Consider the following 17,452-nt stretch of genomic DNA (forward strand, 5'->3'; position numbering starts at 1 on the left):
GCAGTAGATGCTGTCCCATCACCAGATCACACCCAACGGGGCTGCAGCGCGTCGCTCCTCCGGCACCAACACCACCATGACCCCCCAGGGTTAGACCCGCAATCTGAGCTGCGCTGAGGACCGAACCCGCGGAGGACTGTGAGCATCGGACATACCCGCACACACACACACACACACACACACACACACACACACACACACACACACACACACACACACACACACACACACACACACACACACACACACACACACACACACACACACGCGCGGGGAGACGAACATTGCAGCCACCAGCAGCCAGAGAGCCCGGAATCGCCGACCGAGGCGAACTCCACTGCGCCGCGGATTTGGGCTCCCACGGAAGCGGACACCCGCAAGAATAATAATAATACAAAAACCCACTCCGTGAGAGTGATTACACGCCAAATAAAATGTCGTCGGCCAAGGACAGCGGGCATTACGCCAACTATGTGGGACCGTACCGCTTGGAGAAGACGCTGGGTAAAGGACAGACAGGTTAGTGAAAGCCTCCTCTCTGAAAAGCTTCCAGATGCGGATGATGCTGTCAGGACTCCCAGCATCACCGCGCCAGCATCATGTTGGCTTGCTTTTTGTGCATTTTTTATTTTATTTTTTATTTTTTTGCATCTGCGCTGCGTGTTGTGAATGTGCCGATGCGGGAAATGGGAAGTGGAGAAATGCGTGATAAGTGCGGATGTTTCTGGTGGATGCGGCTTTGCTGAATGCAGGGAGAGATGCTGCTCTCATGATCATGATGACAGTGATGATGATGATGATGATGATGGTCGTGGTGGTGTTAGTGTGCCTTTAATCCTTGTTGTCAGGCAGAGAGGGCTCCGTGATAATGGGCCCTTGTGATTTCTTTTTTCTTCTTGTCTCTTTAATTCCGTTCTCCATCTGCTGAAGCTGCTCTCTCTGCAGAAGAGGCAGAGCAGTGATGGTGCACTGTCCGGTCCCCTGCACACACACACACACACACACACACACACACACACACACACACACACACACACACACACACACACACACACACACACACACACACACACAGGCAGGTTGGCAGATATTCTGTGACACTGATAAGCCCTACTGTACTGTACGTATGATGTCTAGCACTGACTGATGCTGGAGCTAAAAGAAATCAAACTATAAGTGCAGTTGTCAGTATTTCATGAGTCATTTTGGGGGACATCGGTTCAATTTATCTTGGGATTGTTTTAGTGTTGATTCAACTTTCTGGTCATTTTGGAGGCTGTAGATTGTGGAGCTGTTGACTCGTATTGTGTTGTACTGGGAGGTGTTTCTAGGATTTAACCGAGGATGGACAAAATATTAGAAACACCCCTCAGTGAAGTACTGCAAGTCATTGGCTGTATCTATACAGGTATGAAAAACAATGTCACGGGGTCTCGTTGTAGTAGCCAAGAAAACATTGCATCATAATTCATATTTTGTAGATTTCTACAGGACCAATTAATAACCGGCACTAAGGATACACTGGGAGTGGAAGTGACATCAGGAGTGACCTCATTATTTTTATTTGCTGTTTGGTAGATGAGTGACAAACGGTTGTGGGACAGACAATAGGAGAAGCGGCGCTGTTTTTTTTTTTCCACCTAAACATGAGATACAAGAGTGTGCTGATGTCGGTTTGGTTGGTCGGTGGCCCAAAACTGTGTCCAGCATGTCAAACCACTTACAGTTTGCCCAACTGTGTACATAGTAATACTTTTCTTTAGGGTTTTAAATGAGCTGATACATGGTTAAACCTCATTGGCTCTTACCAATGTATCTCCGTGTGTACTTGGTCCACAGCAATCCCACCAATCGGTCCCAAAACCTCCCAGTTAGAGAGGAAATGCCCTAAACATATTCTTAGTAAATCTTTACAATCATTCCTCCAAAAGAACCAAGCAGGCCTGACTTGTTGCACGATCCAAAATTTCTTTAAAACTTTCAGCATGTAGCTTGCTAGCTCGAAGGTTGTTGTTCTTCTTTTCGTCTTCTCTCTGATTCATGGTTGGTTGTTGTTGTTTCTCGAAGCAAGAGATTTTGAGAACGGTAGTCTTGCATTGCCAGACCTTCCTCCACAGCGCTGTGGAGGAAGGTCTGGCGAGTCCACACAGCATTCCGGGATGGGAGAAAAACGTGCTCTGGTTTATTGCCATTTATTTAAACCAATCACAATCGTCTTGTGCGGCGCCAAGCGTCGAACGGAGCCACGGTGCCTCTGCAAAATAGTCTCAGGAAGGAATTTGTTTTGGTGGAACGTGTACGTTCAAAAGTAGTTTTAGTCGTTCAACAGAAAACTCAGACTGGACTACAACGACTACCTTCAAAGTCACTGTTCCACTATCTTTAATGCGACTATTATCGCCATCACACCCCAACCGGCCACGTCAGACACCGCCTACCAAGAGTCTGGGTCTGCCGAGGTTTCTTCCTAAAAGGGAGTTTTTCCTTGCCACTGTCGCAATAGCCACTGCTAATGCTTGCTCTTGAGGGAATTACTGTAATTGGTGGGGCTGTGTAAATTATAGAGTGTGGTCTAGACCTACTCTATCTGTAAAGTGTCTCGAGATAACTCTGTTATGATTTGATACTATAAATAAAATTGAATTGAATTGAATTGACAGCTGTCTGGATTTACCCTGCAGAGATCTGAGGAGCAGATAACCATAGTCCTCACAAATCCACCAGATGTTAAAACGCCAACATAAAGAAAGAGGAAGGGGACGGACATCCGGCCGACATGAGGGACATTCAGCAGAATTTGCGTCGGCACCGGAACAATCCCGTGGAACGTCGTGGATATAGACTATGAGAACGGCACCACACCGAGAGTGGAAGCGGATGTGAAGCAATTATCCTGGAAATTTACTCGTTGATTCAGACTACTGTAGGTCCCCATCAACATCTGGCTTGTTAGCTACTTAATGCTCTACTGTGTTCCCACTGTGCCTGTCTGCTGTTGGTAATGACCATGTAATATTTAGAGCTGTTTCTCTGAACACAGCTGCCTGCTGCGACCCACAACAAAGCTAAGAGAGAGCTGTGAAGGTGAACCAACAATGAGCTAAAACTCCCTACAAAGCTCCTTGAATGTAAGCGGAGCTGGTCATGATGATAAAGTTAATTCTCTGTAGGTCCATCACTACAAGTGACACTTTTTGCATTGCCACATTGTTTTCACGTTGTTATATGATATCAATTATAGATGTTTTTATGTTCCTGCTGAGGAAAAGTGCTGTTGGAGTTCCTAAAAAAGGTTTCTATAAAGGTTTCTACAGTCGAAAAGGTCCATTAGGTAATCCATCTCAGCAAACACAATGCACAAGGTGCTTTTGAAAACTGTTAGACATGAAAAAAATCTGATTCTTCATGACCGTGTTGGTGTCTGTTAGGTCACTGCTGAGCAGCACAGACTCTGGTATGAATGATTTGTCTCTATAATTAGTGCAGCTATGTGCAACACTGCAACACATTCACATAAATGGGTTCGTATGATATCGTACGAAATTAGGCAACCGCTGGCCGGTCACCTGGCGACTCGTCACGTAGCAGTTAAGTTTGGCGGTTTGGTTTGGTTGGTGTTTACACTTAAATTTACCCGAAAAAAGGACTTTGAGCCGGGAACAGACCACCGTGAGGTGACGTTCGCTTCAGAAGTTGTTAAAGTTGTTACAAATTTTCGTTAAGTTAAATCTTTTCCCCGGGACATGAACTCCATTCCCCTGCTGGAAAACCCTGTGTTTTATGATGCAGCAGCATTCAGTGTCGTAGCTATATGTGCGAATGGTTCATAAGAACAGCGTATGGATGGCTCAGGTCAGGATGTCCCACCATCTGTGGACACATGCAGCCAGAAATCATCACGGCGTCTCCCTCCGCTACCAGCAGATAGAAGCTGCCGTGCTGCTCCGTTTCCTCGATAGGTGAATAATTCATTGCCATCCAATTATCTGCGTGGATTGTAACAGCCTATTTTTGTTGCTGTATTAATTACACAATAATTCCATTTAGCAGATGGAATAAAACTGCATTAGTGTGCATTTAAATCACACAAAGGCACTCAGGTTGCTTTGTTCTTCAACTGGATTAATTATAGTAACTGAATCAGTGGAGGAGTAAAGGTCCATTTCCACACATCCATCACTTTCTGTCCTACAAACACACCCAGACCATTTCTTTTCATTCGCAGTACAGCGCGCACAATGATGACGCTGTCCATTACGACCACGACTTTGTGATCCATTCGCATCGGTCCTGGCTCTGATAGCTGTCCGATTGTGTTCCAGATACGTTGAAAAGTCTGGATTTCCAGTTTCCGACTTAGATCAATGGAGCAGCTTCAAATGATGATGAAATGATTACTTGTCGTGAGCTCAAAGCCAGATTTCCTCAAACTGAGATAGTTTAATAATGAAATTCAACATTTAGATCCTCTTACAGACTCAACACTTCATTGATTCTTGGGAAAAATTAGCACCACATCAATCAATAATGAAAATATGTGTTTGTAGCTCTACGAAAATGTCAACTTGCAAATTTGACCGAATAATGTAACATAGCTAATGTTACATTATTCGGTCAAATTTGGGTTCTACATTTAACATTAGATTACAACTTGTCCGAGTCCATGTTTCTTTTACTATTACATTTTATTTAGCAAGAATCACATAGAAGTACCATCGCTTCAAATAAGCCAAACTCCTCCTTTTGATGTTCCGAGGTGGAGACGGTACTGAGCAGGGAAATCCAAGTCCCTGTGTATCGTAAAGAAACATTGTGATTGGGACTGTGTTGAGACTCGCGTTTGGAGCTCATGACTGTGCCTGCAGCATCTTCTCCGACTGTGACTTCACAACCCTAAAGTAGAAACGTCCTGCCACGCGAGTGTCCTCCGATGCTCCCACGGTCTGAATCCGTAAGTGGTTGTGGAGCTCACGAATCTGCTTAAGTGCATATGCGTGTAGAGATGTAGAAAGTGTGTGTGTGTGTGTGTGTGTGTGTGTGTGTGTGTGTGTGTGTGTGTGTGTGTGTGTGTGTGTGTGTGTGTGTGGTCGGATGTAGTGCTAGCTCCAGAAGAGTAATACTCTTTCTGCTTGTTGAAGGCTGCAGGTATGAATCGAAGGCTGGATGGAGCTGAGCTGGCAGACAGGGAAGCCGTATATCATTAAACCTCCTCCACAAGTGAAGGGCAAGCCCACGCTCTTTATTGTTTGTGTGTGTGTGTGTGTGTGTGTGTGTGTGTGTGTGTGTGTGTGTGTGTGTGTGTGTGTGTGTGTGTGTGTGTGTGTGAGAAACACAGGGGATCTCTGAGGGAGTGGACTAATGGTTCGTGTTGTTTGGATGTTAGACACATATTGGCTGGTTTTGATAGTTTGCTGATAAAGGGAGCACAACATGAATGGCATAATACCCAATTACTTTCAAATAATATCAACCCGTCGTTTCTGCTGACAATATATTCGTTTGAATAATGTTTAAATGGATGTGTTGAGATTTCCAAATATTCATCTCAGTTGGCTTCTGTGCTGCAAAGATTAATCGATTCGCTGTCAACTGTTAAATTAATTGCCAACTATTTTAACAATCGATTAGATAGTAATTCCCAGATTCCAACTTCTTACTTAAATATGTTCTATTTTCTTCTCTCCTCTGTTACAGTAAACTGAATATTTTTGAGTTGTGGATAAAAGAAGAGTCATTTGGGGCTTTTTGGGAAACACTGATCCACATTTTTCACAGTTTTCTGACATTTTAGAGACCAAACAACTAATCGATTAATCTTGAAGAAAGGACAGATTATTTGAAAATAAGAATAATAGTTAGTTGCAGCTAGGGATGTAACTGTATGAAAATTTCACCTCACGGTTATTGACCAAAATTATCACTGTTGTCGGTATTATTGCGCTATTTTTAAGTGTGTTCAATATGTTCAGAAAGCACTGATAGGCCTACACAAGCTGAAATAGTTTCAAAAAGTGTAACAGAGTTTATTATATTACAAAAATGTCCTGATTTCCTCTTTCCACCATGATTAACAACTTCAAGAAACGCACGTTGGAGGCTACGCAGGGCGCCTGCGCGGCAACTTCAGGAGCCTCGGATGAAGCTGGGAGGGATTAAACACACGGTTTCCACACCGTGGTAATCCACCCTGATAATAATGACATTTTAAATGAAAACGGTAATTTTTATCGTCAACATTTTTATCGTGGTTTACCGTTAATCACCGGTAATCGTTACATCCCTAGTTGCAGCCCTAGTTGGCTTATTAAAGGATTGAAATGTTTAATGGAACAATAATCAATAAACCAGGTTTTTAACCAACCGTGTCTTTAAACTGAAGTGATGAAAGGTGTTGGTAATAACTGCTCTCCTGGCTGTTAGCTTTAGCTTTGAACATCTACTAGCTTCCCCCTTTTGTGTTGTTTTTTTCAAAACCCCCTCTCTGAAAAAATGGTTTTCTCTTCTGTTCCCAGTTAAGAGACTACAGTTGGAACAATGCCGTCATGGTGTGTGTGTTTGTGTGTGTGTGTGTAAGCTGGTCGAAGCTGAATGGCGAGAGGCTGTGCTGACTCTGAACAATTAGCCTGTGTGTGTGTGTGTGTGTGTGTGTGTGTGTGTGTGTGTGTGTGTGTGTGTGTGTGTGTGTGTGTGTGTGTGTGTGTGTGTGTGTGTGTGTGTGTGTGTGTGTGTGTGTGTGTGTGTGTGTGTGTGTGTGTGTGTGTGTGTGTGTGTGTGTGTGTGTGTGACACTGGTTTCCCAGGCTTCATACAGCGCTCATTTTTGGCCAACACTGGGGCTTATTGTCATGGTTTCATCTGTCCTCTTGTGACAATGGACACTTGGTGATCACTGCAAGACTGTGGCTGCCAATCGTTGACTTGTCCTCTCTCTGTTTTTACTTCTCAATCCGATGTCCGATCAACATTTTTACACTTTGTGATTAAACAGGAAGTTAATCGAATGCAGATGGTTTTAGATTAGTGCTCATGAGCGTGCCAACCCGTTCTCACTCCAAACTTGTAAAATAGGGACGTTTGGGCAGCGGCTGTCAGCGTCAGAAACGACGTAAAAAGCGCACTTCAGCGTGTTTGTAGAACGCAAAGGGGAGAGATCAGCTACACGGGGTTTGAAGATGACGTAGCACTGAGAGCGACTACGGTAGCGAGTAGTAGGAAAGCCCGAGAATTCGCATAGGGAGATTGGTTGGTTGGGGGGGGGGGTGGATGGGTCAAACTACACAGGACTTTCACCCAGGAGACCAGGGATCGTGTCCCGCGTGACACGTTTCCTAAACCCAACTGTCCCGTTCTTCTTTATCTAAACCCAACTGTCCCGTTCTTCTTTACCTAAACCCAACTGTCCCGTTCTTCTTTACCTAAACCCAACTGTCCCATTCTTCTTTACCTAAACCCAACTGTCCCGTTCTTCTTTTCCTAAACCCAACTGTCGAGTTCTTCTTTTCCTAAACCCAACTGTCCAGTTCTTCTTTTCCTAAACCCAACTGTCCCGTTCTTCTTTTCCTAAACCCAACTGTCCAGTTCTTCTTTTCCTAAACCCAACTGTCCAGTTCTTCTTTTCCTAAACCCAACTGTCCCGTTCTTCTTTACCTAAACCCAACTGTCCAGTTCTTCTTTTCCTAAACCCAACTGTCCCGTTCTTCTTTTCCTAAACCCAACTGTCCCGTTCTTCTTTATCTAAACCCAACTGTCCCATTCTTCTTTACCTAAACCCAACTGTCCCGTTCTTCTTTTCCTAAACCCAACTGTCCCGTTCTTCTTTTCCTAAACCCAACTGTCCCGTTCTTCTTTATCTAAACCCAACTGTCCCGTTCTTTACCTAAACCCAACTGTCCCGTTCTTCTTTACCTAAACCCAACTGTCCCGTTCTTTACCTAAACCCAACTGTCCCATTCTTCTTTATCTAAACCCAACTGTCCCGTTCTTCTTTACCTAAACCCAACTGTCCCGTTCTTGTCCCGCGTGTCATGGAAACGTAAGTCCACCCACGTCCTTTTCCTTAACCTAACAGTCCTAATAGTCCCGACCAAGCGTGTTTAGATCTGACGCTAAAGCAGAGTTTTAGCGTCAATAACAACGCCAGAGGCACCTGACCAAGCGTCCATATTTTACGCGATGGGAGTGAGAATGTGTTGAGTGTGCAGATATGATGATGACACTGGATTGTTTAAAGCTGAAATGGATAATAACAAACGGGAGAGTTTGCCATGCAGACCCATGTAGCCCGGGGCGGCTATGGCTCCTAATCACCGGGTTGGCAGTTTGTTAATTAGAGCTGCAAAGAATAATCGATTAGTTGTCAACTATTAAATTAATCAGCAGCTATTTTGATAAATGATCGGTTTGAGTTTTTGTTTTTTCAAAAGGAAAGATTCTCTGATGTCAGCTTGTTAAATGTGAATATTTTCTAGTTTCTTTTCACTCCTCTGTGACAATAAACTGAATATTTTTGAGTTGGATTTTGGGAAACACTGAGTGACATTTTACATCCATTTTCTGACATTTTATAGACCAAGAAACAAATTGACAAATGAATTAATTGACAATGAAAATAATCGTTAGATGCTGCTCCAGTAGAGTAGGAAACATAACACTAGTCCTCAATTACAGATATTCTTAGTCGACTAACACTGATTATGATTTTTTCGACCAATCGATTAGTTGATTTTATCGACAGATCTGTAAAACTGAGTTCACAAACAATCATAGCCCCACTTTAAATCCAGTTTGCCAGCGATGTGCTCATAAGTTTCTTGGAAATAAATCATTCAGCATTAAAAAGCCTAAAAAATAACTAATCGACTAAAAAAAAATCTTAGTGGACTAAAACGACCTAGGGGGCAGCCCTAGTCGACACGTTGAAGGGGTCCTTGGGCAAAACTAAATCCCTCATTGCTCCTGATGGCCAGCCCAGCTTGCATCGTAGCTGTGTGTGTGTGTGTGTGTGTGTGTGTGTGTGTGTGTGTGTGTGTGTGTGTGTGTGTGTGTGTGTGTGTGTGTGTGTGTGTGTGTGTGTGTGTGTGTGTGTGTGTGTGTGTGTGTGTGAATAGTTGTGTGTGAGAGAATGGTTGAATGAGAAGCATTTGTATAAAAAGGCTGTACCGATGCAGTCCATTTACCAAAGGGAACACGGTGGGTGGAAAACAGATGACTATGTGGTTCTTGTCCTTTCAGTGGCTTGAAGAATAATCCCAGCTACATCAGCCACATAAAGAAAAATATAAAGCAACAACCCTGATGCTCTGTGTGTACCAGAGACACATGCATCACTCACACAAAATCCCACAGTATCCTCTGACTCTGAGGGTTACTACGCCAGGAAGACAATATCGTCATTCATTTTTATTTGTTCATAACCTGTAATGAAGGTGTGTGTGTGTGTGTGTGTGTCCCTGTTGTGCTGTAATGAAAGTGTCATGTTATTGACGTGGAACATCCTAAAGACTGTAGTCCCTTGGCTCCAGTAGAGGAGTTCAGCTGTGGTGTGTGTGTGTGTGTGTGTGTGTGTGTGTGTGTGTGTGTGTGTGTGTGTGTGTGTGTGTGTGTGTGTGTGTGTGTGTGTGTGTGTGTGTGTGTGTGTGTGTGTGTGTGTGTGTGTGTGTGTGTGTGTGTGTGTGTGTGTGTGTGTGTGTGTGTGTGTGTGTGTGTGTGTGTGATATACGTCTTCATTATCAGCAGGTTGCAGGTGGTAACACTCCCATGACTCTCTCTGCGTACGCATGTATAGATATACAGCCGTGTGTGTGTGTGTGTGTGTGTGTGTGTGTGTGTGCGTGCGTGTGCGCGTGCACAGCGTGTCTCACTCACATTGTTTATTGATATCTGATTACAGATGCTCCGATACCAATTTCTCTATCCCCATTCTGATTCTGATACCTGAACTTGCGTATAACGGCTAATATCAAGTAAATATCCGATAACATATCCAAGAGTTTACCGTTAGTCAGAGCAAACGGATTGTTTTATCTGGGTGAAACTACTTTAAACTTTTTTTTAAAATTTTGGGCTAAATTATGTGATATCGGATCGTGCAAAGACGCATTTTAGGGAGTATCGGTGGAATTTCCGATACTGGTATCGAAACAACTGAAATCCTGATGACAGAAGATGTTAGACACGTTGCCCGCCCACCCCTAGGTGCAGGATTTGCAGGAATTTTCATATCTTTGGTCTGTTTCGTTGGCTTTCAGCAGTCAGTGAGCAGTTTTAGGAGTAATGAGGAGTCGTGGGAAGACCCAGAGAGAGCTGATGGTTGCATTTTTTTATTTTTTTTGGAGCTGTCCAAGCAAAGTTTCTTTATATAGCACCTTTCACAGACACTAGTCGCAAAGTGCTTCACAGTCAAAGAAATCTAATAAAATCTAAAACCGTCAAATAAAGAAATCAGAGATAAAAACATATACTTTTAAAAATGTTCTCCGTTCTGTGTAAGCTGCTTTTCCACCTACCTGGCAGTGCAGCATACAAATAAATTTGTAGTTGCAAATGAGCGTGCTCTGAGGCTGAGGATGGAGGGGGGAGCCAATCCTGCTGGGAGACAAAAGTCTGCTGGGAGGGTTCTCTCTGCACACAGGCGGGGGGGATCATCAAAATTATGGCTAGTGTCAAACCCCCCATCCTCATCCCTCTCCTCCCCCTCTCCCCTTTTCTATACAGTACATCCTTTTGGCTTCTCTCTTCCTCGCCCGCTGCCTTCCCAGCTGAGGGCTCGGATACCATGGCAACCGGAGGAATGCTCTCTTCTGTGGCTGGTTGGCGGTACGCTCGCTCTCCACGGCCCCTCTGCTCAGCCTGAGGGGGGGGGTTGTTACGCCTGAGCCATTAAACAATGACTGTGAAACTACCCCCCATCTCCCTCTCTACCTCTCTCTCTCTTTAAATCTCCCTTCTTCTCTGTATCTCTATCCTTCTTATGTTTCCTTTACATCACTCACTTACTCCACCCCCCCTTCTGTATGGTTGTCAGGCCGAAGATCAAGTCTATCTCTGCATCCCTGCCACTCGAATGAGTCATTATTGGGAGGAGGCACGATTTTCATCCTTCCCGAGATCGGCTTATGCTTCTCTGTTCGCCAGATACAATAAATACAACCCCCCCCCCGGTTTACACAGACGCTTCCACATTTAGCAGGACAAAGTCGAGAGATGGGAAGAGACCGAAACTGAACAAAGCTCTGCCAATGGTGTCCATTTGTAGTATTGTCATTGTGGACGTAATAGGGTCGGGTATCATTTGGGCTTTTTTCCGATCCCAATGTTAAAACGATACTTAAACGTTGCCTGTACCGATACTTAAAAAAAAAACAGAGGGCACAAAATGACATTTCGCGACATTAAAGAACGGCTTGTTTATTGCTAAGGTTAAATATATATAATTTATTCAAAATGCAATAACCTATTTTAGCAGTTAATTGATGTTAAAACAACAAAAAGATGGCAGAAAAGTGCTTTACAACAACAGCTTGAGTTTCTTGAGGTGCACTTGAATGCACCATGAGCTTACGAGATGCAATTGTTGGCACTATTAGAACGTGTTTTATGCTTCATGCATTCAGTGTGTTAGGGGCGGTCTGGACGGCGATATGACGCAAATGACATTTATATCCCTTTCCTCTACACTTTTGTCGCTTTTTTTTTTAAAATGTTTTTGATGCTTTTGTTACCCAACCACCGTACACCACTAACACCAAGTTATTACCATGAGGTTTACACTTATTTTTGGAATTCACGGACAATAATCCTCATTTGTAGGAAATTATACCTCATTTATGAGTTAAAAAAGCAGAAATTATGAAATATTTAGACTAATATTAGGGAAACGTATGTTGGTGGATGATCAGGGACTTCAATATACAGTATTCAATACAGACTTTTTTTTTTTTCAACCCAGATAAAAAATAATCTTTGATAGCGCGAGAACAGGAAGAACAAAGCGTGTTTATTGCGCGTGGCTCGACGGAGAGATGCTGTTAGTGTGATTCAATTAGCCAAAGCCATGCTCGTCTCTCACACAAACACACACACACACACACACGCACACTTTGACATGCAGTGCTCGTTTGTTCCTGGGTTGCCCTGGGCTCGCAGACACACAGCATTGAGTTAGTTTAGATGGCTATCATCTTGCCTGTGGCTGTCAGTCACTAACAAGTCTCCCAGTGCACCTCGGCATGCTGCTGCTGCTGAAATATTCAGGTGTGCTGAAGTGTGCTGGGATGCATCTGTGTGCAGGGGTGGAGCCAGACATTTTAAACATTCAGGGCTCAGCCCAAACCTAGGGGGGTGGGGGTCCGGGTGCATGCTCCATTTACGGCAGCTATTCACACTATTTTTCAAGGCATTTGATACGAGAACGCCTAAATCTGTACATCATTTGTGAAAAACATGATAGTTGCCGAGGAATAAAGAATCGTCCTGTAGAACTGTCATCCTGGTTTGTACTGTACGTAATTGTTCTCCAACATTCTTCATCATTCTGAAACCAGAACAAAACAAATGTTGAGGATGATTTTCACTCCTGCCACTACAAAAAGAAGGGAAACAAGGAATTTGGCGTAAACAGCATTACTCATCTTTAAATCCTATTCACAATATGAACCCAGGAATAACATAATTGCTTCATTGATTTTCCGGTCCAGTCAAACAAATTGAGAGGAAATGACACAAAGTCAATGAAGTTCTTTTAAAACCCTAAAATATTTGGGGCTTTTGGAAAAACATTTGGGGCTGGAGCCCCAGAAGCCTAGCCTGGTCCTACCAGACTCTGGTCCACAAGCCTGGTCCTACCAGACTCTGGTCCATTTCATTTGTACAAAGAGTCTGGCCACTCTCCATTGACAAGTATTAACTTCCTTGAAGTTGAAGTTTAAAACTATTGGATCTGCCCAGAGCCACTCTGGTAGTCTAGCTCCGCCCTCCTACGTACTGTCTGGTAGGACCAGGCTAACAAGAAAGGAGACGACAACAACTATCGGCTTAGCATCGCTAGCATTAGCCTTAGCTAACTCCTTCACCGCTAACGGAGTGAGCTGGGAAATCAGACTGTTGCCAAACCCCTGTGGGGAGGAGGGCCACGACATCATGGCCACCAACACAACTCAGCAAAGATTGGTCTTTCTCGGGCTTTAACTTCTGGATATTTGGAAGCGTTGCCACATCTTCTCTCCGCCGCACCGAACCTCAACGTCATCGTCCTCAGCCACTCCCTCTGTTCGCTGATTGGACCTGTTAAAATTTTACCGGACAAAACCCAAGAATATACCGCAAACCCAGACGTATTACTGAAGGAAAAGGAAAATTGAGCAGAAGTACGTAGGAGGGTGGAGCCAGGCTACCAGAAGCCAACCCCTTGCTCCACTCGTGTGTGTGTGTGTGTGTGTGTGTGTGTGTGTGTGTGTGTGTGTGTGTGTGTGTGTGTGTGTGTGTGTGTGTGTGTGTGTGTGTGTGTGTGTGTGTGTGTGTGTGTGTGTGTGTGTGTGTGTTCAAATGATTTATGTCCTAATGGAAGTCCCATGGATGCCAACTCTTTTTTTTCTCCATGAGTCATTTAATATTGAATATGTGCCAGTACCAATTGTTTCCCACGTAAAACGATAAATGGCCTGCATATAAATTATATAGCTCTTTTCTAGTCTTAACAACCTCTCAGAGTGCTACGCAAACACTATAGGCACCATTCACCCACGCAGTCATACACTGATGGCCGAGGCTGTCACACGAGGTGCCAGCTGCTCGTCAGATAGACATTAACTCACCGACTGCAATTTCGTGTTCTTGCCCAAGGACACTTGGATAATGTAGAGGGCAGGAGATGGAACCACAGACCTTCCGATCAGTAGTCAACCGGTCTACCTCCGCTACAAATCACAATTAGTTTTACTATTACTTCAAACCCCGATTTTATAATGCGATCAAATAATTGACCCCGACGTGATTTGAACCCGCAACCTTCTGATCTGGAGTCAGAGGCGCTACTGATAACTCCACAAGGTCACCGAAACGGCTGCTCAGTTTAAAATGAAGTAGGCCTGATTAGAATAATTTTTATTTTTTAGATTATTTTTTTGGGCCTTTTCAGCTTTTATTTTGATAGGACAACAGAAGACATGAAAGGGGAGAGAGAGAGGGGGAATGACATGCAGCAAAAAGCCGCAGGTCGGAGTCGAACTCGGGCCTCTATATATGGGCGCACGCTCCACCAACTGTGCTAACCGGGCGCCCGATTAGATTTTTTTTTAAAGGGGAACCCTGTTGGTGTAACAGCAACGTCCAGAGGACCTTTTAATGCATGGCACTTCCCATCTCTCTCTTCCCTTATTTCCTATCAGCTCTTCAGTCTCTGCTTTACTCAACAGTCTTCACCTCCTTGTCATCTCTTCTTCCCTCCTGTCCTTCCTGCCTCTCTTGATGTCTGTTAGCGAAGGAGTGTTGTCTCTGGGGACTCCTCTGCCCTACTCTCCTAGCTCCATTACCTCTGCTGTATGTACAGGCTTGTGTCCTGAATAAATCCCCAGTCAATTATTGTTTATTATGTGGTAGGTAGAGCTTTAATCAACTCCTGCATCGTGCGTGCACAGCTTGGTAATGGCCACGCGAGCGCTGGTGATTGTTCTGTTGGTAGCAGTGAATGCGTAGCATGTGTTTGCACCGTTAATGTGTACGCGTGGGACTGTGTTGCCACTAGGCGTGCATGTGATGGCGCGTTGATGACGTCCGTATGGATCAGAGGTTTGGAGATCCGCGCCGCCAGGCTCCATCGAGCCCAATCATCAACACTTACCAGCCCGATTTCAAACCCCTGTTAAGATGGAGATGCTGAACACCGACCCTGCAGCCAGAGCAGTGGTGTAGCGGAGGTGTAGCTGTCAGCTGGCCACAGATGCTGCCTGTGCAGAAGTCCAGCTACTTATTACTGATTTATGGCTCCACATCTGGCCCATAAAGTGGAAAGTAGCTGTTTGGAAATATAAGTCTAGAGATGCAAAGAGTAATTGCCAACTATTTTGATAAAACGATTAATCTGTTTGAGGTTTTTTTTTATCCAAATAAGTAAAAAATTGTCTGATTCCAGTTTCTTAAATATGAATATGTTCTAGTTTCTTCTCTCCTCTGTGACCGTTAACTGTCATCTTGGACTGTGGCAAACACCGATCACCATATTCTGACATTTTATTGACCAAACAGCTAATCCATTCATCCAGAAAATAGACCAAATAATTGTGAGTGAAAAAAACCATTAGTTAAAGCCCTAATAACGTCTATGTGTGCTATATTGGGAGGGGGGGGGTTGAAGAACACAACAGGAAGTACCACAAATGAGCCACTGGAAGTGACACTCCCACCGCCGCACAACCCTGCGACAAATTGCTTTTCCGGCTCTGATCGTGGCCTTCCAGCTGTCGCCAAATGAACCGCACTAAACGCACACCAGAGGTCGTTTACACTGCACCAAACTGGTTAGGTGTGAAAGCCGCCCAAGGCTCCAGCGTTGTTCGTACTTGTAGGTTTCTAACACTTGACACAGTGATCTCACATAGAGCTGCTCAGCCACTGTGGCTGAGGGCTGTTTGTCCGCCATCTCTTCTTCACTTCCTGTTAGGTCCGATAGCCCCGGCCAGCACGTCTTCACACGCTGCCCTATTCAACAGAGACCAATTTAATGCCTCAATCAATAGCCGGTAATCAAACGGGAATGGGTTATGGCTCCAGATAAGCCCCTTATGGTCCTGAAGCTCTCTTCCCCCAGCCAAAAACTTAATGAAATTGAGCATAAATCCCCCCTTCTCTCTCTCTCTCTCTCTCTCTCTCTTTCTCTCCCTCTCTTTTCTCTCTCTCTCTCTCTCTCTCTCTCTCTCTCTCTCTCTCTCTCTCTCTCTCTCTCTCTCTCTCTCTCTTAAAAAACCCTCTTTCATGCCTTTCCAAAAGCAATCTGGACTTTTTTTCCCCCTCCGTCAGCACTTACAGCGTCCAGGAGTGAAGCAGAGGAAATTACCATCTGAAGAGCTGCTTTCCTTCCCTCTCCCTGATCCGGCCCCGTGCCCACGTTATGCCCTCACTTCATTTCGTAGCAATATGGAATTTCTGGTATCTCATATTAGATAAATAAACTCCCCTTCCTTCCTCCGTCCACTAAAACCCCTGACTAGTGCACGATGGGATGGCCGAGGGCTTTTTTGTTGTTGTTGTTTTTTGGGGGGGAATTTCAAGGGCAAATGGAAAGTCCGGTTAAATTCGAAACCTTGATGAGGTTTTTTGCAATTTTCTCATCAGCATTACCCATGAGCACCTGGTGAACGGGTTCCTAGGATATCCTACAAATTCAGGCGACTGCCGGTTTGGTCATGTTGCAGCCAGCGTTGGTCGTATCAGCAGTAGTTGCTAGTTTATGTTTTGGCCATTTTAGGCCTTTATTTTCACAGGACAGATGAAGACATGAAAGGGGGGAGAGAGAGACGGGGGAATGACCTGCAGCAAAGGGCCGCAGGTGGGAATCAAACCCGCGGCCTGCTCTACCAACTGAGCTAACCCATCCACACTTGCTAGTTGAGTTTAGCCGACAGAATGTGACTGTGAGCCAAGTAGGGCTGTCCTCGACTAAAGAAATTCTTAGTCGACTAACACTTATACGATTTAGTCGACTAATCGATTAGTTGATTTAAATGACAGAGCTGTGCGCTTTGAGAGGTGGTTAAGACTAGAAAAGCACAATATAAATGTAGTTAATGAACCATCTGTAAAACTGAGTTTCTCCACAATTAATCCTGCAAAAGCACCACTTTAAATCTTGTGTTGACCATAAATGTGCTCAGAAGTTTCTTGGAAATAAGTAATTAAGCATGAATAAGCATAAAAAATGACTAATCGACTAAAGAAATCTGAGTCAACTAAGACCAAAACGACCAATTAGTTGACTAATCGACTAAGATGTAGCAGCCCTAGAGCCAAGTACAGGGCTCCGCCAGATGAGGGTCTTTTCAGGGGCCGTGGCAGTTGAGCTTAGCCGACAAAAAGTGAGCTTCACGGGCGACGACGGCTCAGTTCAGGCACCAAAACGACTGGTTTAGGAAAAAGATCGTCGCTTGGGTTAAAACACTCCCGAGGAACGAAAGTGTTCTCGTACAGCGAATGTCAGTGTGGTGCATACAGCAATAAATACGTTGAATACATAGGAATTACAGTGCATTGCTTTTTCGTAGTAATATGTACGAATAGTACATGTGAACAGCCTGTGCTGTTCTCGTGTCCGTTTGCACCAGCGGGCCGCTCACACGGTGTGCTGCTCCCAGATGGTCTGACGGGCTCTGGAAAGAACCCCTTCCTGCCTCAGAATAGGGGTTCAGTCCCCACAGATGGCCCTTCAGCTGCAGCGTGTGCAGATGAGCTGCGTCGCCTCGAGC

At 44.5% G+C, this 17,452-nt stretch overlaps 1 protein-coding gene across 1 annotated transcript in view; it reads left to right on the forward strand.

Annotated features, from left to right (window-relative positions):
• The first annotated feature begins 254 nt into the window (after positions 1 to 254).
• LOC114561149 (serine/threonine-protein kinase BRSK2) overlaps positions 255 to 17,452 on the forward strand; it is a 199,922-nt gene continuing 182,724 nt past the window's right edge. Inside the window, exon 1 of the mRNA XM_028586925.1 lies at positions 255 to 519. Within this exon, the coding sequence (XP_028442726.1) occupies positions 435 to 519 (85 nt within the window). The 5' untranslated portion in view covers positions 255 to 434. The remainder of the gene's footprint in view (positions 520 to 17,452) is intronic.

Source organism: Perca flavescens, chromosome 1 (genome assembly GCF_004354835.1).
Source record: "Perca flavescens isolate YP-PL-M2 chromosome 1, PFLA_1.0, whole genome shotgun sequence".
In the NCBI taxonomy this organism is placed as follows: Eukaryota; Metazoa; Chordata; class Actinopteri; order Perciformes; family Percidae; genus Perca; species Perca flavescens.